Raw genomic sequence first — 28,000 nt, 5'->3', positions numbered from 1 at the left:
AGGGAGAGACTGTCTCGAGGAAATGGAAATACCTGTTTCACTGCTGTTGGTGTAGCATGGGGGGATCAGGATCAGGAATTTGGGGGCCAGGCTGGGAAGCCTCTGGCCAGTGGTACACAGGGAGGAGGGACGTTCTGCATCTGCACATCATGCACCACCTCCGGAGGAGGCTGCTGGATTTAGCAGCCACTTTTGGCTGCCAGTTGCATCGGTCAGTGGCAGCGTATAAAGATTTGGCAGTACATGGCCGGAACTGTGTGAGACTTGGCTGCCTGCACCATCTTTTTATGCACTTAATTTGAGAAATGAGTACACGACAGAAATTTCTCATGGCCTGACGCGACAGAAAACATCCAGTGCTTTGTAAGCTGAAAACCTCCTATAAAGTCCCAGTTCCAGGAAACACCCGCTTGGCACTCTGGATTTGGAAAAGAAACTTTGCTGGGAGAGTTGTCGAAAGGATTTTTGGAGCAGGATCATTCATACCATCAAGCTTTATGCTATTTCTTGTCCATGGTGGTGCAACTGCCCTTCTCTCCAGGCCTTCAGCATTGCCACTAAATGAGTCTACACCAACCAGCCCTTGCCAATGGGTCCTGAACTGAACGGGGAGTGAGGGAAAGGTGCAGCCTAGACCACAGTGGCTCCTGTATTTGTCTTCTCCCTGTTGTTGTGGCCCTCACCACCTGCTCCAGGTCCCTTGGATGGGCTGGTCTTCTGAGGTTGACTGGAAGAAGAGCAGAGCCATAGTTTGCCAAACACAGTCAGTAGGCACTGGCAGACAGTTGGCAGTCAGGTGTGTTCTTACCTTGCTCCAGCTATTTCATTTATGTGACACTTTGGGGGAAACATCTGGCACAACATCTGACTGACATGTCTCCAGCTACAGAAAGCTGAGAAAAATCAAAGCAGCCACCAGGGATAACAAAATGCCTTTTTGTGCATCTGAAGCCTCATTCTCTTCTCTCAGCCACCAGACATGAGCCAGGGGTGATTCAGCCGAGGTCAGTGAAGGACAGGATAAAGATAGTGTGAGCTTTGGTTAAAATGTTCCTGCCTAATGGGACAATCCCTTAACCAGGCCACCCCAATTCCCTACTTGCACCATCACTGATTTTCGGTAAGACCTGGGATAGGAATTTTTCTTTCTCTCAGGTTCTGTCCTTAAATGAGGGAAGCAAGAGGCTGCTTTGGTCACACATGTTGATATCTGCCAGTGCAGTCTAGAAGACTTAAATGTAACTACAGCCATTCTGGCTCCAGTGATGATTGTATGTAACTTTTGGTGAACATCTAACAATCAAAGGTAAAACAGGATCAGGAGCTGGAAGGTGAAACACTTTCAGTTCAGCCTGACTGTGTAAAGCATGTTTTAAGGGCAAATGATGAACCACTGCAACAGCTTCCCAGTGACCATGGTGGATTCTCCATGCAGAGTCTCTACAGGCGGTCTGGCTTTTTTTTCTGACATTAAAGACAGAGGTTCTAGAGGACCAGAAATGTGTTATAGCACTTAGTTTTCCTTCATCCAACAGCTGATGTCCTCACTACTATAAATTAAAGATAGTATTTCCTATGTGAGGGAAACCCAGGTCTCTGCGGGGCTCAGATGCACGATCCAGTTACTGTGAGTGAACAAGCTACCTCATGTCAGGTGAGATGTGGTAACTCTGCGGGTACTTGCTCCTACAAGCAATAACAACAGCTCCCTACAGCAACTGTGTGCTCTCTCAGCTTTGCTTTCCCCACCACAAGAAGTGCCGTTCGGCTGCCTTTACAGCAGGTGAAGCATGGGCACGGTGAGAGCAGTCGCCCTGCTCAGCTGGGCTGGCAAGCACTGGCTTGTCAGGTGGCAGTAACTTGATCAAATCTCTAAGCACTAATACTGAAATTCTGCTGAGAAAACCTCTTCAGAGATGTGGTCATTCTTAAGGCATCGTAAAAGTGGATGTGGTTGTGCAGTGGCAGAGTTCAAACAGGGAGCCCACAGTCTTCTCCCCAGGTCTACGTGAAGTTCTCCAGCTTCGTAACCAGTCACTGCTGCTGTTATCCAAAGCAACTGCTTAAAATACTTTCTGCTGTTGGAATACACCAGAACAGCCCTCCTCCCACATCCAGCCCCCATATAGAATGATCTAAATGCAAAAGAAATGACTAAAAGAGTGTTTTTGGAAATAATTAGGTCAATTAGAATGTAACAAGGAGAGTGGTCTAGACATAGAGAGCATTTAAATTAGCAACAAACTGTTCCATTTGGGTTCTTCAGTTCAATCAGCTATTTAATCATCAATTCATCTATGTGAATTCCTAGCAAATTGGGGAATTTGCTAATTTAACGTACCCTGAAGGTGGTGACTAAATTATGTATCAATGTCACTGATGCCTGCTCTGTCTAAAGCATAAGAGAAACGCAGCCAGGCTCTTCAGAGAGCGGCTCTGGTGTCACACACTCTCCAGGGATGACAGGAAATGATGTGTTTTAGAAAGGTCTGTAAGGTTAAAAAAGACACTTTTGTTCTGCATTAGCCAACCTGAATTTCATTTAAACTTTCCTCGCCCAAACCTGAAGCTCAAGTGCAAAGCCGCTGAAAAAAGAGAGGGAACTGAAATAAATTTCTTTCTCAGCATGTCCTGTACTCCAAAGTGGCAAAAGTGGCAGGTGGCCATTTTTGAAGCCAAAGGTAATAAACAATAATCACTTTTATAAGTGATACAGTACAAGCAGATCTAAAAGTGGAAGATGATATAGGAAACCATAGCATCTTCTTACATGATACATTAAGAAACTAATCCTGTGGCTCATACAGCACTTCTTCCAGGCCATATAAAATGCCATCAGTCTCACCTTGTGGGGCTAACCCTTACCTGGGTGAACCTGTCCCCTGTGGAAAGCCTGCACAAGAGTTATCCATCACTCAGGTCACTCCTTTAATTGTAAGTGACACATTAAAAAAAAATCTGTTCTGACTTCATAATTGATGTCCTGCCAGAAAAAGTGTCCTTCCTCTGGGGCTCAGGTGTGATCCTCTCACATCCTTCTTCAGGACTGACACAGTCTTGAGTGAGATTAAAATCAAGCTCTGAAGAAAACAAGAGTACAGTGTGTCTCTGAAAGGGATCTTTGCAGAAAACATGGGTGGGGAGGGAGGGAATGGAAGATGAGGAAGTTGGGTGGAGAGGAAAACAAAACTCGAGTTTTTGAAAAGTCTAATTTTGTGCTGCACAACCTGCATGTTTTACCCTCTTTACCATTCGCTTTCATTTAGACTCAGCAATTTGAGGAAGCCCCTGCTGTGTAGTCAATAACAGATTGTGGATTCAATCTCAGGTCCTGCAAAGAGCAAAAATAGATGCTATTATTTGTCACATAGTAGCTCTGCTTAAACCTCCCGTAGAAAAGGGCACACTCCTGCCTAGTGAGAGCAGCCTGGCAGTCCCAGAGATCCCTTCAGGTATGGTGGATGGAGTGGTACCTCTGCAGGTAAAAGGCAGTATCATTCCAGTGTGAGGTGCTCTTTGTCAGCACACCGTCATCTGCAGGGGTTCCTGAGAGGTTAACGTGGTGACTGGAGAACAGGCCGAACGTCAAAGAGTTCAGATGCTTCTTGAGTGGTATTCAAATGCCTAGAGATATAGGGATGGGTGCAGCCTTGGCAAGATCTTAAAAGCAAGATAAGGAGGAACGAATAATTAGGCATCTGACTGGAGCTGAAAATTCACATCTCTCCTCAGGATTGGTGAACAGCTCTGGCTAAAATAAGATGCAGTTTGAATCTTTGCCAGTTGCCTGTATTAAACTGAACCCTTCTTTTTTTTTTCTTTTTTTTTTTTTCACTTAAGATCAGAGATTGCTTTGTTCAATGTTGGAGCACGTCAGAAATTCTTCTGTGATCCTTGGAAGTCTAAGTCGGGGGAGCAGAGAAGAAGGAGTTCCCATGTTGCTGCATTTGGCACCGGGTGCAACCGAGCAACTGCTGCCTCCAGGTCTGGGTCTGTGATTCAGCAGGGATTTTGATAAACTAAAAATGCTGCATAGATGCAGGTACCCACCTTGCTACCTCTCCAGACCTGTTTTTAGGACATTTGTCTTGGTTAAATACAAAATCCAAAGAGAGGGGCCCTCTGCTCACAATAGGACTGGCTGTTTTCAGAGGAGTTTGCCCTTCAGGCCAGGGCTTTGCACAGAGATCAGCTTCCTTCCGTAGGCACTTGCTGGCTTTAAAATTACTTGCACTCTTCCCAGATGGGCCTGATAATGGCATGGATCTGGCTGACTCCAGGCCCTCAGGATCCTAAAGGGTTGAAGGCACCATCACTACAGCCCAGCACAGAGCCAGGAGAGGAGTTACAAAAAAAATTCCCTTTGACTTCAGCAGAAAGTGAGATTATTTGGGTAATAAATGAATACAGCAAGTATAGACTAATGTGGCCAGATCTGAAAAGAAAATAAAGACAATTTTAACATTCCTTTACAGTGCATGATTGAAGAATTTGGTCACATGGCAGGAAAGAAGGTCACTAAAGAGAGCTCTTTTAACAGAAGCTCATTCGTATTTTAAACTAGTCACATGCCTTTTAATTTGTATCTTCTCTGATGTGAGTCCCCACTTCCTTCATCTTTATTTACATTGATCTGTTTTCATAATTTGCTTTGAATTGCAAGCAGACTTTTCTCTATTAGCCAGTTTGAAAAGGGCAGCAGAAGCATCCCCACTCAACTCCCGTTTGCCCTGTGGAGGAATCATTTCTCCTAATGAAAGAGCATCATGGCAATCACATTGACATGATGCATTTTATGCTGACTGGTCAAGATCAGTTTTAGAAACAAACTGTAGCATACAAATGTTTCTGCTCTTCCATTTATCTCTGCAGTCAGGCACACATCAAATGCATTCCACGTCACGTTGTGGACGAGAAAAAAGGTTTGCATCTAAAAGGGTGGGACCCACAGCCAACATTATCAGAAGTGTTCCACAGTGATGCCACTGTGGCAAAACACAGATTTTGATCGGAGAAACATATATCATGCTCGGAAGGACAGCAGTGTTTGTAAAAGCATGCAGTACATAATGAGGAGAATTTCATCACGCAGAGCGAGGAGACGTGTCAGCGGCTACAAAGCAATGATTTAATTCATACGTGAGAATAATTTGATCTTCAGTTTTCCTCCACGTTACTTACTACACCCAAACAGCTTGTACAAGCTATCAACGGGCAGAAATTGTCAAGGAGTTATGGCTTTTTAAGATCTGACTTTCTCAGCAGTTGCAAATGCAAGAGCAGAATGCTGATTAGCTCTAAGATGACACAGGCATAAAAAAAAAGGACCCCAGGAATATAATAATTCAAGGCTACTTAAAATGAGATGTGTTTTTGTAAACATTACACAAATAGTGATTTGGGGAGTCTGAGCCCTGAGCTGAAAGCCAGGCTGGATGCATTTCCAGGGAATGCGCAGTTAGTACCTCGACCGTGATAAGATTACAATGAGCATTTTTGACTATTGCTAACTATAAATTTGAGCTGTGTGGGTCAACGTGGTGACTCAGCAATCAAAGTTACTTCATCCTGCTGCAGAGGACTGCAGTTCGGTTTCCAGCACCACATTCAGGATTTCCAGGGGGAACAGGAGATGAGTCAGGGAATTAGAGCAACCTTGCATTACTTAACTAGTGTTTGTGGCTTGATCAATGGCACTGGGAAGGCTCTGCTGTAGGGAACCCCTGCAACAGTGTCGCAGTGTGCTCGCTGCTACAGAGCACTGTGGAGGCTGCCAGTGCTGTCAGATGAGGGGGGGAAACAGACGAGAGAAGAAAAAAAATATACATACAGTCAGCAAATAATGTGAAAATTTACTGTATCATCACATGGCAGATATTATTTACCTTATTGTGCATCAACTGATGCACACTGTATCCCATCTGTGATGCAGGTAGACACAAAACTTTATATCCCACAGCTAAAAAATACTGCTATTTTCTAGGTACAGGCAATCCCTGCTAAACTGGAATGCACACAAACCCCACGACGTTCCTTAGAGCGGGAGCGTGTCCTCGCCGGTCAGCTGCAACATCGGGCAGGTAATTAACAAATGCCTGGATAAAACGAGCGCAGTCTTGTTTATCAATCAACATCCTATTAATTAGCTCACGTGTCAATTTTAATTGAAGTGATTTGTATTAATAATGGTTGTCTATGCAAGTTGTGTGGCATACCTGCAGGGATCTGTGCTTGCTCCTGGGCTTAACTTTTGGCAAATATTCTATCCTAGGAAATATCTTCACAATTTCAGAACACTGATTTTTTGAGAGCTAAATACCTGTGTAACTGATGGCTATTTAATAATAGAACCTGTGTCTGGGAAACCATCACCTGATAACTATATCCAAAATGAAAAAAGAATAACAGTGTTATGTAAGAAACTGTCTGGCTGAATCCATGTAATAAAAAAGCTCCAATGACACACATAAGGGGGTAACATTATTTGCAAATTATAATAATAGCTTTCCACATCTGTTCCCATGAAGAGGGAAAACTGTGTGGCTGCTGGTATTTTATTCAAGGTTTGACTCGATCTGTACTGCTTTACATTTTGCAAAAAAACCCACAAAACTCTATTACTCTCATCATTTTACCTTTTCTTATCTTGTTCAAGTCAATGCTGTAGCTCAGGTTACTCAGAGGTTGTCATCATCCCAGGATCAGGTTGAGCATCTTCTGGAACTGAATTATCCCAGGTGTGCTTTCAATTTAAAAATGACTCTACTAGGACAAATATTAGGACAATCACAGCTGCTTCTGTGCTACTGAACATGATTGTTATTTTATCATTTATAGGCTTGCCAGAGCTCCCTGGTGCTGCATGGTGTCCTCGCACGTCACAAGAGGCAACGTCTGCCCCAAGGAACTTATAATGAAAAACTGCAGAATGGGCTGGGAGAAGGGAATTAATCAATGATTGACTTTCTCTGCATTAAATACAGGTGTGTCTGAGGTATGGAGATTCAATGACTTGGCTAGGTTATGTGGAGAGTCTATAAAAGAATTGGGAATTGAAAGTAGCCCTCTTCCATCTAAATCCAGACATGTTGAGTCATCAGTCAATAACAAGACTGATTTCCATGGCAGTAGTGTTTGGAGGCTTTAATCAGGTTTCATGTCCTATTATGCTGGGTACTGTGTAAATATAGAATAACAGATACTCTCTGCAGGCATGTCCTTAAGCAGATCCCTGCTGATTTCAGTGGAACTCTACACGTCCAGAAGGATACCCTGGGGTAGATCTGATTTTCTAAATAGGGATGAGACCCAGTAGGTGGGAGTAAAACCTGCAGGATTTATTAGGAACAGATTATAGTTAACAGGATCGGGGGGTGCCCGTGTAAGGTGCACAGTTAGCAACTTCATTGATCCCTTGTATTATTTTGGAAAAGGCTAAATGAACAATAGAAAATCACAAACTTTTTCAGTGGGACTCTGGTACCTATATGCTTTGAAGTATCTCAGTACTGGTGTTTTACTGAAATGCAAGGTTTTCCTGCCCAAGCATAAATCAAAAACACTTAAAACAACTGCAGCAAAGCTCTTTTCCATTTTTTTAACACGGTCTTTAGCAAAGAGTAACCTCTCTTTGCTGACTTAAAAAGTGGGACTGTGAAAGGTAAATGGGTAATAAAGATGCTATAATGGGAGAACCGTGAGCATGTTTGGAGGACATCTGCTGAGATGTTATCGGCTGCAAAGAAGCCCTGCCCATTCGGTGACATCATTCTCTCCGGCTGCCAGCCTGTCCTGGCAGGCTCAGGGGCTGCAGCGGGAACGCTGTGTGAGAGCCAGGCTGGATGCGGCAGAAGAACACAGTGGGCTTGATTCCCTCTGGGCTGGCAACCAATAACTGGCTGAGGAGCAGCCCCTTCTCCAGCCGAATGCAGATGACAAGGCTGAGGCCAGTGAAGGCCACGAGGCCGGACGACTGGTTGATTTCTTTCACAGTTGCCTTTGTTATTCGAAAATTTAGTGTGTATTTTAGATGAGCACCAAGAAGCTCCTGCATAGACTGTGCTCAGCACTGGACATGGACATGCCAAGAGGTAGGTCCTATCCCACACAGACCCAAAGGGATGGTTGTGTCCTGGTTTATACAGACTCTTGGTGGACTCAGCTTAATGTGTGAGCCATTCTGGTCAAGGCTGGGATGGGAAGTTCAGCAGACAGGCAATATTTGATGACTCCATGTCCAAGAAAACTGATGTTGCATGCCAAGTATGGTGAGGGATGGGGTGGGCAACCAAGAAGGTACTTGTTATATTAGGACACATGCAGGGTTTTTGAGACTGAATTTTGCAGCCGATGTGCCTCTGATTCTTATTCCTAATATCCTCTCGAACTTCTCCCAAATATCTTCTTAAGTTCTGGGTACCATCAGCTGATGTGGCAGCAAATGTTTCCAATTCCTGAGTCTACATTAGCATGCTTGAATCAGGACTGTGCCGTTGAGGCAAATCTCCAGATTGTACCGATTTACTGTGGTTTGGTTTGTATCACAGATCAGTCTGGGAGTGCCTGAACTGAGCTCCCTTCCAGTGAACCTAAAGCAGTGAGATCCTCCAGAGCAGTCCACACGAACTTTGGCCACCACTGGGCATATAGGCCATGGGACCCCATTACAGTTAGCCTGAAACACCCCCACTTCACTGAAACACTCTGATGTGGAGATGGGGTCTTCAACATCCACTGGATCACTCCAGAAAACCATTCCTCCAAGGCCACTATTGCTCACTGCTGAGGGCAGAGGAAGAGGGTTTAGGCTTGGAGACAAGCCCAGCCCTTCAGAGCAGGATGGACATAACTCACTCTGGCCACAGAGCGCAGCAGCCACCAGCCTATCTGCAGGCACAGCTAACAAAACAAGTGCAGATGTAGCCAAAGGATAGTAAAAGCACTCAAAAGTTTTGTGACAAGAAGTCAGGCAGAGAAGGAGAACTCAGTGATTTCACTGAGGGCAAGTGGTAGCATAAGCTTAAACCTGATTAGAAATCAAAGAACTACAGGAGAGAGATGCTCAAATGGCAGAAAAAAAAATTTATATTTAAAAATATATAAATAAATATTTATATAATATATAAATTATTACCAGGGCTCTCCTTTCATAGGACTGCTTCTTGTATCATAAATAAAGCAGGATCTGAATACAAATGAAGACATCAGTAAGTACAATTTTGTGGCTGCGGTAGCCAGGGGGTCAGACCAGAATGACACTGAAATGGTCACTTCTGCCCTTCCAAGTTTCCAAACAATACAATTTTGAACAGGTGATTCAAAGCATAGCAGATTGTCATGTGCATGCAGATGCCATTAAAAACACACTGAAGAAATTAAAAGCAAACCCTTCTCTTCTAGTGTTACTATACAAATAATAAAAACACTTGCCAGTCCACTAGATAAATATCCTACATATATACATATATATATTTTAAAAGATATCGGAAGCCCCTGTCACCATAATGCTTAAAACCTTAAAAATTTGATTACAACTCGTGATCTCTAGGAAACTGCAAATCCCATGAGGAAAACTTGAGCTGCTCTGTGCTGGCTGTCACCTGGAGCTCAATGCAGCCAGAACCAGTGCTCCAAGAACCCATTGCTGTGCCTGTGTCCTCATCCAGCAGCACGGCTGCTGCTCCTTGCACAGAGGTCTGCATGTGGGGATCTGCAGGGGTAATCAACCCGTGAAACTAAACCCAAGTTATTATGCCCACACCATGCTTAACTGTGTAATTTTAGGTGAAGAACATAGTTAGCATTAGGTGTGTGAGGGTTGGGAATGCAACAGGAATGTGAAAGTTTTTATTTTTCTTTTAATATGTGTCTATAATGCCAGTATTTCAGTCTCAAAGGATCTGCCTATCTGACTGTAGTTAAGATTGTGATGTTCCCTCACACAGATCATTGGAATATTATCATTTCAGGTATCTTCCCAGACCTAAGAACTCATGACATGCTACTTTATAAGGAGAGGGGAAAAGCAGCAGTTTGCAGCAGACTTCAGTCCCTTCAGTTCAAAGCCCAGGTCTTCTGATGTGTGTCTACAGCGCCTAATGGTGCCTGGTCCAGGCTGGGACTTTGGTTATCACTGTAACAACAGAAGCAACTGCAGTGGTGTATGGCACAGAACCGATATATTTGCTATTTTTGTTTGTTTTATATATAACTAGCCCATTTTCTATGCAAACCAATTCAGTTCCTGTTTATGTACCAAACTGTCTACAGCATGTTTGCTGCCCCTTGTCATGGCAGTCATTATTCCTGGTGAAGAAGACTCTACTGCTCTCACTTTGGGGCTTGTCAACAGCACTGACACCCTGCCATCCCAGGGCTCTCCAGCTTTGGCACCTTGGTGACCAAGAACAGAAGCTAGAAACCAAAGCTAGGTCTTCTGTCTGACTTCTCTTAGGGATTTTAGCAAGCCATCAGGAAGAGCAGCAAACAGGCCCCATTCAGTTCTGCTCTTCCCATTACCAGTTTAGCTGACACTTAGACTTGTAGGGAATTCATCAGAGAAGGACAAACAAACTCATACATCTATTTATTCCTAAGAGGAATTTCTAAAAAGCAAACCCACAATGTTTCAGCATGACTATATTAATTATTTTTTCCAGAGAGCCCGCTATTGTTTTGCTATTGAGAAATACACCTTCAAACATTGGATTTGCACAGTTTTAGAAGCACAACTATGTTTATTCTATTTGGTGCTGTGAAAAGCACTTCTAATTTGTATTTTTATTGAGCTAGACTTTTGTTACAGACCAAATCTGAATTGTTTGTCTAAAAGCTGTTAGTGCTTAGACTGAGATACTAGCTCAGTAATTCTAACAGGATGTCATATAGTTTCTTCCTTTGAGTACCCCTGAGTACAGCCCACCTTTTAAAAAGGGAGGAACAAATTCTCTGTTGGCCCACAAAGGTGCTGTCATTACTTGAAATCATGGAACAGAGCTTGTTCTACTGGGGGTTAACTCAGTAATTCCATTTCATCTTACCATGCTAGTCTTTCTTCTTATGCCTGACTGGATAAAAACCAATTTTATCCAAAGCTTCATAGTTTAAACATTTTAAAATAACTTTTAAAAGTGGCACTGAACTATATGCTACCTATATATGCTCAAAAAGGATGGGAACAGGACTGCCTGCTCTTCTGGAGTGGTATCAGTACACTATCTGGCAATCAACTTTTCTTTGCCACTAACTCCTACATTCAGTATTTTCAGGTAATGTAATACCAAGGCACCGTTGATGCACCTTATCCTGAAGCACTTAATAAATGAGAGTTAACAGATGTGAAATCTGAGGAAGCGTTCAGGGAAATCTAGGGACTTCCCTGAAAATTAGGGTTTATAGACTATAATCCCACTGATGATAACTGAGTGATAAAACCCACATTGTTTGTATTTATAAAAATTCTTGAGTGATTTCATTGTTCTCGAAGAAAAAAAAAGCTGCTTTTGTTCATTGTTGATACAAAGTCACTCTTGTTGTTGCAGACCAGGCACTTCCTACTTTACCTGGGTATTTTTATCCACAGTACTTTGCTGTGTTTGAGAGATAAGCCCTTACTCCAGACTCTGAATCACACTTCCCCCTCAGATTTGGGGAATGTCAGATCCAGATCAGGATCCAAACTTTCTAGTTTGGGCCTGTCTTTCATCATGGTAAATCAACAGTCGGCAAATCTAAACAATAAGTTCGTGTTGAAATTTGGATTTTTTTTAATTGTACTTCCTTTCTAGCAAACAACAGAGGTTTATTTTCTTCTCTTCAGGACAGAAAACTGTTTACTCTATGATCTTATTTTTTAAACCGCTGCTTCATGTGCAGGGGGAAGTCCTAATGACCTTGCTCACCACACAGCCTGGGAGCTTATCAATCAGGACAGCGTTTGGCAGGAAGGCAAGAAAACTCTTCTGCAATCGGATCTATTACCAGAGATCCCCCTGCCTGGACAGAAGTGTCTTACAGCCAGTGAACTCCTGTACTTATATGTGCCTTTTACTTCTAGGTGTAACTGAGGCCTGAAGACTCAAAATTCGTTCATAAATGAATTTTCTCCTTGTTTTTGTTAAGTAAGATACATGTCCTCTGAGCTGCCTGCAAGCTTTGCACACTGACGATTAATTTAATTTTAAATATATCTTCACTGACTACCTACATTTTAATATACACTAAGTATTTTGTACATAATACATGGCAGGTCAAAATGTGATCACAAACCCAGATTTTTCCTTTCCATTACCTTTACATCTTAGAGAGTTCCCACAGCCATTCCATTCTGCCCTGGCACCAACAGAAATCTTTCCACTGACTGCAGCAGATGAAGATCTGACCCTAAACTAGGTAACTGGGCCAGTGCCACAGGGTCTGCTTACTCTGCTAAGTTCCCTGAATGGTACATTTTAAAAACTGCACTGAAATATGCCCCAGTAAACCTAAAGGAGACACACAGAAAATCCCGCACTGGTATAGCTGCTCTGCCAGGAGGAACTGGTCTGTTCCCTGGTGGGAAAGGAGGCCTTGCTCTTTCTCCCTCCCCCATGAAGAAGAGTAAAGCCTTTTCTCCTCTGTCTCATTGTTGGCTCCTCTAGCATACCAGTGTACCCAAAATCCAGAGATACATTTGATGCTCGGGAACCCTGGTAACAGATATGATTAGTCAGAGCTAGTTGACCTAAACGGAAGAAGAAAGCGAATTTCACTGAATGCTTACAATCATTCACATGATGTTGTAGAAAAGCCTCTTATTATATCCAATGGGTTTGATACCAGTGTAAAGGCAAAGCTGTATTCCCCATCTTTACTGCTGTAAGTGCGTTATGCACTTTTATGTTGCCAACAGTGCAAAGCTGTGGGAAGATGTGCTGTTTCCTAAATTCCAGCCAGCTTCCGATGGCAGAAATGCGATCACTGGTGATTGTACGTTTCTGAGGAAATCCAATCAGTTCTTACAGCCCAGTTAACGTTTATGGCACTGTCAATTACAGAATAAACAAAATCCCTCAATGACCAAAGAGGACAAATTCTGATAGCGGGAGGGTGGAGAAATGTAAATCTGTCATAGGTGTTTCCACAACATTGTTTTTCAGAGCAGAACGGCTCTCAAAAACATTACCAAAAATACTGTCATGCTGTAAGCAATAGTTGAAGTAATTTGTGATGTTTTGAGCCATTCCTGCTATGAGATCAGGACGGCCTTAAGTGCAGCATCCAGACTCACTGCCCTGGCCCCTCCACGGGCAATTCCTTGATGCCTTGCAGACCATCTGCTGTGGAAAAGAAGTATCCTCCAAGGTACTGTGACACCTCATTATTTAATCAGCTGGTATTTTACAGGACCAAGGGAAAGCTCCGAGTGCAGAGAAAGCAGACTGGTACCCCATGTTTTTGGGGGAGCTTGCTGGAAGCGCTCCAAGAGATTTAAAGGAGCTTGGGCCTTCCCAGAGTTCGAAATGCCAGGGCTGACTGGTCTTCTTCCCTATGGTGGGGTCGAGTGCCTGTTTTTTGGGGTTGCCGTTTTTCCAGAGAAGGGCAATGAAGCCTGTGAAGGGTCTGGAGCACAAGGGTTATGAGGAGCAGCTGAGAGAGCTGAGGGTGTTTATCCTGGAGAAAGGGAGGCTCAGGGGTGACCTTAACGCTCTACAACTCGCTGAAAGGGGGTTGTAGCCAGATGAGGGGTCAGCCCCTTCACCCAGGCAACCAGTGATAGGAAAGGATAGTGTTAAGCTGTGCTGGGGAGGTTTAAGTTGGACATTAGGAAGAATTTCTTCACAAAAAGGGTGATTAGACATCGGAATGGGCTGCCCAGGGAGGTGGTGGAGTCATGTCCCTGGAGGTGTTTAAAGAAAGCCTGGACGTGGCACTTGGTGCCAGGTCTGGTTGACATGGTGGTGTTCGGTCAAAGGTTGGACTCGCTGATCCCAGAGGTCTTTTCCAGCCTAATTGATTCTGTGATTCTGTGAAACTGTCCACGCTCCAGGCACCCGGCCCTTAGGCCGAGTCAGGGGAGGCCACATCCCTCGCGGGGCTCAGCCACCCCCAGCTACCCGGCCCAGGGCCGGGGGAAGGGGGAACACGGCCCGGGGCCAGGAAACGCCGCCCTCGGGGCCTGGGGCCGGGCCGGCGGGTGGGCGGAGGGGGCCGGGCCGGCGGGCGCTGCCCCGCCGCGCTGAGGGAGCTCGGAGGGCGGCGAGGCCCCGGACCCCGAGCGGGGAGCGGCGCGGAGCGGAGCGGGGCGGCCCCTCGGCACGGGCGGGAAGCGGCGGCGGGACCCGGCGGCCGCTCCGCGGAGGATGTGAGCGAGCACCGCGGACACGCGTGCGGGACGAGCCCGGCCCGGGCGGCGGGAGCGCGGCCGGGGGCGCGGGGAGAGGCGGCGGCGGAGCGAGGCGAGGGGCGGCCTCGCAGGGCGGAGCGGCGGCGAAGGCGAGCCGGCAGCCGGAGCGGGCGTGCGAGCGAACCCCACGGGCCGAGCGCCTGCGAGAGGGGGAGGAGGAGCCGCCCCGCCGCCCGGGGATGGTGAGGAGGAGGCGGCGGCTGCCGGGAGCCCAGTGAGGCCTTCGCTCGGCGCCCGCCGCAGAGCCCGCCCGCCTCGCCGGCCGCCCCCTTCCCCCGCTCAGCTCGCTGGCTCGCTCACCCCTTCCCTCCCCTTCCCCTGCTTCCCTCCCCGGCTCCCTTCCCCTGCTGCCGCCGCCTCCTCCCGGGGCTCCAGCCATGTAAGTGACCCGCTCCCCGGCAGGGAAGGGCTGGGGGAAGGAAGCGCCGGGGCCGGGGCCTGCTCGGCGCGGCCGCATTGTGCGGGGCCAGGAGGGACGGGAGGGCACGGGGAGGGGGCGGCCGCCCTCCCTCCGCCTCCCCCGGCCGGGGGCTGCCCCGGCGCCCCCCGGGCACGGCTGGGCGGGGTGGGGGGCACGGGGGGCCGGGCTGCGGGCGGCCCCCGGGCCGGGCGGGCGGTCGCGTCCTGCCGGCGGGCCCGGGGCGGACAGGAAGCTGTTGGCTCCCCCAGGATGCGGTGGGGGAGAGGGCGGCGGGGCGGGGGGCTCCCCTCGGGCCTGCCCCCGCCCCGGCCCCTGCCCGAGCATCCCCCGGGGAAACGGCGGTGGGGGCGACCGGGGTGGGGGGGGATGATTTGTGTTATTTCTGAAACGGCGACGAGCGAAGTAGCCGAGCACCCCCCCCCGCCTTTTCCCACCTCCCCCGCCCCCATTTTCTCCCCTTGTCTTCTGCGGCCGCGTTGTTCAGCCCAGCTCCGCTCTGCGGACCACTGAGTGTTTGCCGACGGGGGTGTGATTCTCTCCGTGGGCATTTGGCGTGTGTAGGTGGCTGTGCAGCGCTTGTGGACTTGATTTTTTTTTTCCTGCTTTGTTGTTTGGGATTTTTTGGGGGGTTTGTTTGTTTGTTTGGTTTTGGTTTTTGTTTTCTTTTTGTTTTTGCAGAGCTGTCTGCAGATGCCTCCCCCCCCCCCCCCCCCCCCGCTGAAATCCTGCAATTGCCGAAATGTTCTTAGAGACTTGTAGGACTTTTGCTTCTGTTTCGTTTGTAAAACACATAATCAAGCATATAAACGTGCTGGTGCTTTTTATATATTTTACTGACAAGACGCTGCGAATGCTAATACAGCTTGCACCTTATCGGTAGTGTGTCCCTCCCCAACCCCAGTGGGGGAAGTATTTAACTATTTTGCTTTGGTTTTATACCACTTTTAACATATAAGAAGTAAATCCACGATTTGCGCTTGTTTGTTTTATTTATACCACAGGAGGGATGTACATTTCAAAATACAGTTATAAAAGGGAGTTACTAACACTTAATGCTGAAGAATATTTGTTTGCAGGTAAATAAATTTGACATACTGCATGACTAGTAATTACTTTTATGTAGTAGTTAATTTCATGATGACAGCCACAACATTTGTCTGAGTTAACAGATTTAAAGACACTGTGGAACTACCTTTGATTTTTTTAAATAGGAGGGTTTGTGTTGTGTGTGGTGTTTATAGAACTGATTTTGGTGTACAGCAGTGGTAAATCAAATTTAAGAATTGATCCAGTGTCCACAAGTCACTTTTAGCTCCAACATTCACTTATAGTCTTATAAAAATGTCCTGTAAGTGATTACATTAACAATTAAATAGGCTCACAACTGACCTTATTTCTTTGGGCACAGAACAAAACTTCTGTCATAAATACTTTAAAATGGAATTTGATTGAATGCATCTCAGGTTGGTAAAGAAGTTCTGAGCAGCACAGTTCTTAAATTATATGAGCATAAACTGTAAGAGGACTTGTTCTTGTTCAGGAACATAAAGAGGATTTTGTGTGGGCTGCAGAGGGGGCATGAAGAAGTCACTTTTCTGCCATCACTCAGTTTTGAAATATGCAGCTTAGTTTGTCCTGTCAAACTGTAAGTTGTGGTTGCAGCTTGGACAGCTGGATGTCGTAACTCTGGCCCCTCACCTGAACGGTATTAACCTCCTGTCTATTGATCAGCAAAGGCATACGAGCACAAATATTTCAGGTTAGGGTTTTGTAAACCTAGATTAGGCTAACGGATTGAAAAAGAAATGAAAGTAGCTGTAGAGATTTTTGTTTTCTAGTTGGCATTTTCCCTGTAGCTTAGTATCTGAGAAGCCTTTCCGAACCTTGTGATAAGCTGCACTTGCTGCCATGCAATTCCAGCAGATGTGGTGTCGTTTGACACACAGCATAGAGTAGTAAATTCTGTTGACCACACCTAAGTTGTGGCCCACAATGCCTTTTTGTAAGGGAAGCTGAGATGCTGGAGCAACCTGGTCCTTCTAAGCTTCCTTGAAAGCTGTCTGCCCAGATTTGGTAACTGGGTCATGGTGCAAAGCTGCTGCGGGCTCAGAGGGCCTTGAGCACGTTGGAATCACTGCTGCTCCTGTGAAACACCCAGGGCAGGATTTGCGTAACCAGGAGATGTACTTCGCTGGTCAAAGCCTGGTGGGGACATCTATCTGTACGCTCCACTTGAAATGTTGGCTGGAGCCCAGCTTGATTGTGTCTTTGCTGTTTAGGTGCAGTTGGCTGTCAGCTGTGAGCTTACACTGGGAGGAGAACGTAGGTTGCTCGTGGCATCCCATGTAATGGGCCCAAACACGCCCCCCTCTGCTCCAGTCTGGTTCCTGTGTCTTGTCTGCTCTCATGACAGTGTCATGTGGCCATGGTAGGCAAACATGGGCATCTGGATCCTGTTTTGCCTGGTCCTGCTGCTGTGCATCATGAGAACATGTAAGGATGTGTAGCACATTTGGACTCAGGGTGTCCTGGGAGTATCAGGAACATGCCACACCAGGGCAGTGGGCATCGGTAACTGGTGGTGTGACAGGCAAAGTCTTAGCCCAGGAGAATGCTTTCTGTGACTTGCTTTCTGATCTGGGCTAACCAGTGCAGCCTGGACACAGTCTGACATGCCAGCACTGAGACTGGTGAATTTGATTCTCTTTTAGTCCCTTGCTTACTCTCCCTCATGAAGATGAGGTGATTACTATAGATGCTCCTGTATCCCGTAAGCTTAAGTTTCAGCTTCAGCATGATGGAAAACTTCCTTTTCTTCCTCCTCTGCTTTAGGGTATGAGTGGAAACGAATATAAAATTTCATATTAGAAAGAGGACAAGGAGGACAGATCCATCTCTTAATTTTGTAGAGACAAAAGAAGGTGAGTGTAACATATAGAAGAGAACAAGAGAAGGAGCTCTAAGACGACTCTCCCAAATACGGAGAAGATGGTTCTGCTCCACCTTCTGTTGGGCGGTTGGTTTGACTGACTCCTTAGAGCAGGTTTTGCTGCTGCAGTGCCTAGGGAAGTGAGTTATCTCATTATTTATGAAGAAGTTAATAACCTTTAAGGAATTAATATCCACGCAAACCCAGCGTCACCATGATATGATGCTGATGTCACGCCATTCACGATTTACTGCACTTCAGCTATGTGAGGAATACTTCAGTGTTAAAAAAAGTATTATAGAAATGTATTTTGAAAAACAAGCAAAGAGAAGGCTAAGAGAAAGACCAAGTTGTTTAGCTTTTGACAGTATTCAGTCCTGTGCAGACACAGACTGGAGCAGCCAGGTCATACTTACCTCAGATGCCCTCTGTTCACTGGGAACCATTCCTAGATGGCCATAAATGAGGACTGTAATCATTCCTTTTTTTTTTTTCCCCTCTAAGGATTTTATGGAAAAGGAACTTTCTCTGGTTTACGCATCTTCAGTAGTACATTGACCTATAGTTAACTTGCTCCTCTATTCCGAGAAATTCTTGCTTGTTACCACTGTCTTCAATAATGTCTTTTACTAAAACAGATATATAAGGCGCAGCTTCAATGTGTGTTATAAAATACACGAGATAGAGCGGGTTTGCTGCTGTTGGAGCTGTGTCTATGGACATCTTATTAGATAGTGAGGAGGGATCCCCAGCTCTTCACAGTAAAAATAGCTCAAGTTTCCCCCTATGAAACAAGTGCTCTCACATAGCTGACTCAACGACCAAGGTGGAACCCATGCTGCAGGTTGGTGTCAGGGAATGTTTGAAATGTTTGATGTTTTCCCACTTGGTTGTGCCATGCTGTCTCTGCATGGCTTCTTTACAACACCCCCACCCACTTCACTGCCCCTCTTCCCTGGAAGAGGACGGGCAAGTAAAGGCATACCCCTGAGAGCAGGGCTGCAGTTGCCCGATGTTTCTTGGGTATAAATTGTGGGGGAAAGGCAGTCCAAACTGCTTGGACACCACAGAGAAGAAAAAAACAGTTCCTCTGAACTTTGGATTTCTTTGTTGATCTGCTTTTTTTGGCTCTGTTGTCATTCAAATTCAGATTATGAGATGACAGCTTAGCTGATGACAAGCAGGAGGCTGCCAAGTGGTAATCCTGGCAAGTGTTAACCCAGGAAAACCTGGAGTAAGTTAGTTGCAGCTTGCAGAATTTTAGTCCTTCGTGCTTTTTTCTGTTTTTAATAATAGAATTGTCCTTTCTACAGACTATTTTGGCTTGTAGCTTCCTTTTTTATGTATGGTTATTGAAAAGGGTATCAATTGTTCAGTGCCACTAAATAGTTGAATTCAAGGTGCAGAGGGAGGTTGCACAGTCCCTGTGCTCTGTGACACGAGGTTAGAAGCGTTAACTTTCACACCTGGGTGTTGCATTTCCATATGCAAGTTGTGATAATCTTAGGGGTTTTGTTCAACACTTTGCAAATTGCTCAATGCTCAGATGAAGCCTCCAAGCATCAACAGCATAACCTCTTGACATCAACAAGCAAGTCTAGCTTGCATGACTGTTGTGCATGCAGTTCTGAAAGGAAGAAGAAAGCCTGCCATGTTCCTCAGGTTCTATCCTAATAGCTCTGCAGCTAAAGGAGTTTGTTCCTAAGTAACTCTGGCAGCTCTGGGTTGCTGGTCTCTGTTCTGCAGCGTATTGTGTTCTCATATTTATTTATGAAGTTAATGAATTCTTACATGTCACTTGTTCCAATGTAATTTTGTGTGTGTTTTCCCTCCCTCATGCAAACATCTGTTTCATGGAGTTGATAATTATGACTAGTGAAATTGGCAGATTAGTAATTTGGGAAAAAACCCCAAACCCACCTTGTTTCTGGGGAGAGCTAGAAAATAAAGTGTTAACTGGAAAAGCTGAGGAATAGTAATAAACAGTGTATGTTCATAAACAAAGTGCCAAGGGAGTGACCTTCTTTCTCCCCATGCATTTCTGCTGGCAGTGATGGAGCTTGTTCAAATTTGAGCTCTGTATGTTGAAGGCTGCCTGTTTCAGATCACTGTGATGTACGGCACAGAGCCCTCAGCCCCTGCTGGGGTTTTATTTCTAGGTTGGATTCATTTTGACCACCTGTTTCTTCCATCCAGTGTTATGTCTTGGTGAGTTATGGGGAATTAGTTGCTTTTTAATCTAGTTTCTGATGGATGGCTATCACCTGCACGCTCAGAGATAATTGATGCACACGTGCCAAATGCGTGCAGCGACAGTATATATTTGTTAGGTGGTAATGTGATGTCTGTAGTTGGAGAGATACTCCAGTAAAAGCCAGGTCTTTGGTGGCAGGTTGCAAACGTTGCTGGGTTTTGTTTTATTAAAACTTGTTGCTTACTGCTGGGAATTTGTCACCAATTAGGTTTTTTGATCACTCAAGTAATACCAAATTGAATGGCAGCGTGGACACTCCAGAGAGCGCAGAAGACATTACAGAAAAACAGGGAACATTTGTGCCACAAGCAGAAAAATAATCAGATTCAATTTAGAAGAATAATAAAAGCTAATGCATTTGGGAAGAGATTACTTTGAATGAGGGAGAGAAATGCACAGAACATTTCTGTGGTAGTCAGCCATGAGCAAGGCACATTTTCAATAAGATGTAGCAATTCTGAGCTACTTAGATAGGGACTTTGTCTCATAAAGCAGAGGGGTAAAAATCCCAAATTGCACTTGGGTGTATTTCAGTGTGAGAAAGACAACAGCAAACTGCAGCGCTGTTAGGGAAGAGCAGTAAAATTGATCGGGGTGCTATAAGGGGTGATTTAGGATAACAGAAAGGTACATGAGCTTATCTGTGGTTGTTTGTGTACCTCCAGGAGAGGTAGAAGTGACAAAGGTAGACAAGATGCTTTTTGGGGAGTCGAGGAGATTTGAGTGGGATTAATGGGATGATGCTGAAGGTAAGAAAATCTGAATCAGCGTAGGAATATTTACTCTCAAAGGTTTCTCTCTAAGATATACCATGTGCTGGTTAATAGAGCGCTATCATGCTGTAATGACTCTTTCAGAAGAGGTTTTGAAAGTCTTCCTTACCAGGAAATATTGAAAACTGGACTTTGTGAAATTTCAGAATTTTTATTGTTGTGAAGAGTGAGGTGTTGTTGCAGAGATGGAGGTCTTGAATCAACCTGTAATTCAGTCTGATAATGTTGTGAGTCTGCCTGTGATCAACCTACTCAGTGAAGAAGCAGGACTTCAGCAAGCGCACGCCTTGGCACCTCCACCCGCCGAGATAGAAAAATCCTTGTGAAGAGCTAAGCCTTTGTTTAGGATTTTTAATAATAATAAAACAAAAATATCCCAAACCAACACCCCAGCAGTGAAAGCTAATTCCTCACGTATCCCTTACTGTACGTCTGTGACATGCTTTGAGATGATGGTGTATTGTTCTTTTGATCCTTTTAGAAATAGCTGGGAAGGAGAAAAACGGAGAAAAAGCCCTTGTCCCTCTTGTGGAGCCTTCTGCTGGAGTTCAGGAATTTCAACAGAGTGATCTTTTGGCATAAACTGGTTTTTCAAGAGACATTCCTGCCATTATGAATGAAGTAGCAATAGTGAAGGAAGGCTGGCTTCACAAACGAGGTAAGTGACTCTTCCCTCCTGGACAGTGGATTGACTGTCTCCCATGCAATGATCTGGTGTTTAGCAGCATGTCTTCAAATAATCCATTATTTTCATCTTAGTGGGAATATAAGGAGTGTGTGTGACTTACTTTCAAGTTTTAGAAAATGCATGTACAAGGGGTTTTCTTTGTGTGTATGTGTTTTCACCGAAAACTGCTTTGAAAATGATGATAGAGATAGCAACTGAAGGAGACGCTGCTTAGTGTTAGAGGTTAAACTGTAGCAAATTATTTTGCTTTATATGTAGGCCTGGAGCTTTTCTTTTTGTATTTGAAGGGAAGATTAAGGTGAATCTTTTTTGAACAGTGAAAAATATGCCTGTACTTCGTGAGCAGTGCTGTGCTCTTGCAGAGACTTGCTAGAGAATGTGCTATTCTGTTTGTGTCTGAACTGGTCTTGGTACCAGTGTCCTGGATGGGAAGAATAGCCTTGAGTTTGTGCACTCTCTGCATTTCTGTTGTACCACTAATGCCATTTGATTTTTGTAACAAGTCTTTCTTCTTGACAGAGTGGCAAAACTGATAAAACAGTCACATGTACCATTAGGCATTTACATTCTTAAATGTTTTTCTTCCCAAAACAGTGAGTTTGGTCTTTTTTGGGGAGGTGTTCATTTTCAAGTACCACAGCATTGATCCTATATGGTACCTCACTTATGTGTTTCTTTATATTCTACTATCATTCCTTGGAAAGGAGAGAGCACTGACAGGTACTTTCCATAATAGCGTCATTTTTTTTGGACCAACAACAGAATCCGTGTGCTCCAGCAGTAGGGAAGCTTACATGGTTCTGCAGACTCAGGATTTTTCTAGAGGGTTTGCAGCAACTTGCCTGAAGGTGCAAAGGTGTAGCATAATTATTTATGGAAGAAATTATAAATATGTTATCGTAACCTGGATAAAGGCTGATGGTTCTTCTGTAACAATAAGAAATATCTAAGAATTTAGAAAACATGTTGATGATCTGTGTTTTAAAAGGGTGGAAGCATATATTTCTAACAGCTGGATATGCAGTGTAGTTTAGCAGATTGATGCTTGATGTACAAAGGTTTTGATAAAATTTTTTCTGTTTTGTTTTTTTTTTTGTTCCAGTTTATTTCAGTTGGAAACCTCTTTGCACTCATTAACTTAAACAGCTCGTTCAGTAATTCTGGTGTACCCAGGCTGCCTTGTTCTGATAAAGTATTTGAGAATTATGCTGTGTTTGGATTAAACAGGAGAAAAGAAACACAGAATTACGCTTCCCATTACCATTTATAAATCTAGAAACTCTTCAAATCAGAGAGATTTTTTTAGTTTAAACAATGTTTTTAGGCTGAGGGTTTTTAGCCGTCTTTTGTTACAATTCTTTCTGCACTTATCTGTAATTTAAAAAAAAAATCAGGGAGAAACATTTACTTTAGAAAATATGAAAAAGGTACTGTCAGGACGATTCAGAGCAGATGTGTCTGAAACTTTGAAACAGTCATGTTGTGTTTCAAGCTTGTCTGTGTTTACTTTTGAGAACTGAATTTTTGTTGTTTCTAGGATTATGATAAAGCTACTTTCAAGTAAGGAGACCTCTGGAGATCTCAGTGAAAGATGCCTAGATCTCCCGATCTGACTTTTTTTTTTTTAAATTGCCTTAGAGAAACAGATTATTATCTCTTATAGTTTGCTGATAATATGATGAGATTATTTGCTGAACACATTTCTATTTCCAAAATGTTACTCTGCACGTTCTGCGTATTTGATACAGCAAATTTGTGCCCAAACGCCCAAACTGTTAAACGTGTCTTGGCATTTTTTGGATGCCAGGTTTCTTAATCTTTTTAACCTGTTTCCCAACGCCTTTTTACCCTCTCGGTATGAGCAGTGACACCTATTTCATTCCACTCATTGACTTTGCAATTATTAATTTGGTGTTGTCCATGCGAGGAGGTTTTCAGAAGGCAGTGCTACATCTTAGCTTGCCAGCGTGTCAGCTCTGTTGCTCTCTTGGTTTTTGTAGCTGTTTTGGAATCAATTGACAAATTCAGTTCTTTTGGCTGGGTCTTGGTCAGGGGGTAACTGATCCACTTGTGTGTGTGTGTTTTGTAAAGGATCTTTATTTTTGAATAATCTAGACTTATTGCCTGACCCTATCAGTGTGCTGGCTCTGCCAGATCAAGTGCTTCAACCACAGGATGTTTCCAAAACTGATGTCTGATACCGTGAGCTTCTGAAGTCGAGGTGTAAACAGTAATTACTGCAGGGAGGGACTGCTAAAGGGGGATTTTTAGATATAGGAAACATATATTGTTTGTCTTTTGGATCATTTATAAAACCAAAGGTTGCACTGCAAGTGTTCTTTAAAGATCTTAGGTCTTTCCACATGCAAATATTTTAGGTAGTGACTGTCCGAAATCCAGATTGGGCAATGATGTTCTAACGTTCCCCATAGCTTTGGTTGGATATGGTGTCTCTTAGTTCACATCCCGAGCCGTTGAACAGCGTGGCTGTGTGCAGTGAAACAATTGCTACATCTCACCCCAGCAGTGGCTTAATTTTGGTGGTTTTAATGAGTTGTGTATGTATAAATCAGGCAGCGAAGTGCTCTGGAGCCCTTCTGGATGGCAGGTGTAAGTAAGCATAAAGCCATCATTAGCAGGAGCAGGTGTTTTGGCCTGGCAGGGAAATAGCAGGGCTTTCTAGAACTGTGGGGTAGTTTTCTTCTGTCAGCATGCTTTACATTTCTGTTTTTGTTTCCAAGATTAAAAATACAAATGGAGAAATGGAATTAAACATTGCTGCCTGGCTGAGAGCTCTTGGCAGTTCTGTAAGTCAGTTGCTTAAAGGAAGCTCTACTTCCAGTAGTGCAGATGTTTGTTTGTGCAGAGGCCAGAGTCATCTCCATGACACGTCTAACCTCAACCAGGCAGAAATAGAAGGATTCATGAATGAACTTCTTCCCCCCTGCCCTTTTCCCCATTGGCAGTGCTTGGTGCATGTTACTCAAATCACAGCAAGGCAACAGACTCGTGTGAAGTAGTTTCTGACCACTCTTTGTGTAACTGCACGGCTGAACTGTTCCAGCACACACATAGGACGCGTGAAGGAACTCAGACATGGGGTTGGTGTATTGGACATGTACATCCAGAGTACGTACTCCCTGGCTGTGTTATGCTGAAGGTTTGTTTAGTGGGAAAGGATGGGGGAAATGGTTTGACCCAGAGGTGCCATAATTGTGATTGAATATGAGGGGAGAAGGAGAAAATTATCTGCCCAAATTGCTGCTTGTTGAGCTCTGAGATTATAGGTTTCCTGAGTGTATGTCATGAGTATCCTTAATTTTGGTTGTGTGTGTGGAACTTTTTGGATAACCGAGGTGTGCCCAAGTGTATTTTGCTTGCTTTACCGATCTATTTTAAAGATCTCATTGGATTTCTTGCATCTTTCTGCTCTGGTCCCTGTTTATAAAGGTCCTTCTATTGTCTTCAGTCTTCATCCTGGTTTGTTGGTTTTTTTTTTTAAGTCTTTCTGCACAGCTAACAAAGGGGGGATTGTGCGTTTTGATACTCTGTCATCTCTGTCCTCCCTAGTATGTCCGGTTTTCTTATTAGGGCACAAACTCGTATGAAAAAAAGAAGTCTTCTGGAGGCAGGGAAAGAGGGGGAGGGAAAAATGTACATTGACATTTGAAAAAGGAAATAGAATTCTTGATTTCTCAGTCTGAGAAATCTGAAGCAATTATAAGGTGCAGGAAAGACCTGTGCATTCATCCATTAATAATTAGCAGGAAATGCAGAGCTGTTTTGTTTTTAAATAGTATATAAACAACACGCAGTATTTTAACCGTGGAAACCGGAACATTTTCTCCAAATGTCAGTTTTTGTGGACTCCAGGCAGGTAAAACTATTTGACTGATTGAGTCTCTGGCTTACAAGCTGATCAAAATTAGTAGAGGCCCTTAAATGAGAAATTATACAGAAGGTGCTTACTCCACTTCTGGAAATAATACTTTTTTTTTTTTTTTTTTTGTTAAAGAATTATTTATGTAATGAATGGAGGGATACAGACAATTGAATAAATAACCAATGGTTCCTTATGATTTGTCTTCCTATAGCTTCATTGCAAAAAGTGAATGCAGGGTTCATATGTAAAATACAAACCAGGAATTGAATGCTGATTGTTGCTCTTTTAACTTTCTCTGGCAGAATAGCACAGATGGTGAACTTTAGCTTTGTTATTTTGAGCACAGGTTCATACTTTCAGTGTTCTGTTAGTATGAATCAAAACAGGATCTTACAAGATATTTTTTTAAGCCAGTGGGGGGGTCTCTTGTGTTGCTGTTTTTCTTCACCTCTTCTTTCTTCTCTCTTTTCTGTTCTCACCATGTTCCCTACCTCTTTTTCTATGTGTGTGTGTGTGTGTGTGTGTGTGTGTGTGTTTTATTTTGGGGTGTTTTTTGTTTTTTATCTTGGCTTCTGTCTGTCCCTGGGATGTAGCGATGCACTGTCTTGATGACCTGTGTAGCCAGAACCCTCGAGGTTCAGATTAGTTCGAGGATCGTCTGGCTTTCATGGTATTTCAAAGGAATGGCTGTGGCACTTGATACAAAGGATCCTAAGAGCCATCTGAACTCTGAAGATGCCAGCTATAGAGGGCACAGCTGCTTCAGAGGAAAAACTGGGGGGAATGGAAAGGTAAGAAACAAGATAGGGGCTGGAAAAAGAATGGAGTGGGGAAGTTTGTGACAGAAGGAAAGAAGCTGGTGCTATTTCTAGAGCTGAAGGGTTGGGTTTATAGGGAAATCTGTTGCTCTTCTTATTGGAAACAAAAGATAAGCTGTGTCAGTTTGTGGTTTTCCTTGTGTGTCTCTTTTTCGACACAAGGGGCAATAGTTTTGCAATGCTTGCTCTTGGTTGCTTTCATTTTGCTTGTCCTGTTCTGGGAAAAGAGGACTGGGGAGGAACCAGGAAATAGTCAACCAATAAATCTGACCTTGGTGGTAGGCAAGATGCTAGAGACATTAAGAAAGGATGAGATCACAAAACATCTGGAGAAATATGAGCTGATAATGGCTAGTCAGCTAGACTTTTGGAGGGTAATCTCATCTGATGGAATTATTTGTGGAGAGATCATAGGAAACAGGCTGGATCCAGCATACTGTAAAAAGTCTGCTTTGGATGACAGGGAAGTCAGAAGCTGAGAATCAGCTGGTACAGTGTAACAATAATGAACCTCATCTTTGAAAGAGCGTAGCCTAGAGATTGCTCATCTTCCTTTCAGAGAGGAACTACTTGTCTTTGACTGTCTTTGTTACTTTCCGGTGTCCTTTCAGAGAAGTCTTTCTTCCAGAACATTTTTGCATTAAACCCATTCTTCAAGACACAAGCTTCACATTTTTGAAGGTTGAAGTCCAAATGTTTCTTTTTTCTGTAAAAATTACTCCCAGGAAGTCTTTATTCCAACGTTTTCACAAAATACTTTCAGTTCTTTAGGGAAGTGATGCCAGGTTAGATGTTTTTCTCAGTGTTTGTAAACTGACTGTCTGGAACTTACATGTGAGTGACACTAAACACTCTCACTTTGAATGGCAAAGAGGAAGAGCTCAGATGTTGATGGTGCCCACATTATTTATGTCAGTCCTGGAAGTTTACTTTCCTATTCTGCTTTATTGTACATCAGAAGTGAAACAAACTAGGTCTCAATTTTATCTCTAAGACTGGGGGAGCATCATAAATTAATGTTACTTGTTGTTAAAAGGGATTTGAGAATGAGGGATCTAGGACGTTGCAAGCCCTGTAAAAGCGAGCCTGGGAATGCTTGATACAGTGGATCATGCAGAAAGCATCTGTATTGGCTTTGATCCTCTTTTTCATGGTTCCTTCCTTTTCAAGAAGGGAAAGGGAGGTAGGCCTGTGCAAAAAAACCCAAAAAAGTTGTCTATGTTTTCTATTCTTTTTTTTCTCTCAGTAGGCATATTGAAAAGTCATCAGGTTTGGATGTAGAAAGAAAGAAGTACTGAGTGAGTATGCTGTTCTGAGGTAAAGAGAGAGCAAGGGAATAAAGCTTGCTCGTTGTTCTTGCAGGAGTGGTTTTAGGCAAGGTGCTGTGCCAGGCATTTTAGATTTGGCGCCTTGTCCTCACTTAAAAACGTCTTCCCCTGCAGCCCCTGTGGGGGTGCCAGAAGGTTCCTTCCCTTCCAACTGGTGGTGCTTCCACTGCCTGAGCACCATCAGTTGCACTCCTTGCCTGTGCCCGTGGCTTCAACTTGCTCAGGGATAGCACTCATAGCCTGAGACTTTACCATCTGAAAAAGCTGGTGAGGACTTTGGTGTCTTAGACCAGTACATGGTGACATATGGTGTCTCTGCTTTTATACACTTTTTATGGTACTAATAATTTTCTTAAAAATCGGGATGATGGTTGGTGTCAGATTCATCTAGGAAACAAACCCTGATATATATTGGAAAAAAGAAGGATTTGCTTAATATTTCAACATTTAATTTTAATGTATTTTAAAAGACAGAGCATTGTAAAAACCAAACAAACATCTGTCAGCCGTGTCAGTTTTTTCC

At 44.0% G+C, this 28,000-nt stretch overlaps 1 protein-coding gene across 5 annotated transcripts in view; it reads left to right on the top strand.

Annotated features, from left to right (window-relative positions):
- The first annotated feature begins 14,323 nt into the window (after window positions 1-14,323).
- Window positions 14,324-28,000, top strand: part of AKT1 (AKT serine/threonine kinase 1) — a 74,828-nt gene continuing 61,151 nt past the window's right edge. The window contains exons 1-2 of one of the 5 annotated variants that reach the window (XM_027674106.1): window positions 14,324-14,341; window positions 21,242-21,418. In XM_027674106.1, the coding sequence (XP_027529907.1) occupies window positions 21,373-21,418 (46 nt within the window). In that variant the 5' untranslated portion in view covers window positions 14,324-14,341; window positions 21,242-21,372. Of the gene's footprint in view, window positions 14,342-14,637; window positions 14,763-17,408; window positions 17,726-21,241; window positions 21,419-25,924; window positions 26,123-26,211; window positions 26,213-28,000 lie in introns of those variants that run through there. The other 4 variants (XM_027674103.1, XM_027674104.1, XM_027674108.1 and 1 more) reach the window with 4 other exon arrangements.

Source organism: Neopelma chrysocephalum, unplaced genomic scaffold, assembly GCF_003984885.1.
Source record: "Neopelma chrysocephalum unplaced genomic scaffold, ASM398488v2 Primary Assembly neopelma1_24, whole genome shotgun sequence".
NCBI classification, from domain to species: Eukaryota; Metazoa; Chordata; class Aves; order Passeriformes; family Pipridae; genus Neopelma; species Neopelma chrysocephalum.
The sequence above is the reverse complement of the archived record's forward strand: the minus strand, read 5'-3'. Positions and strand labels throughout refer to the sequence as shown.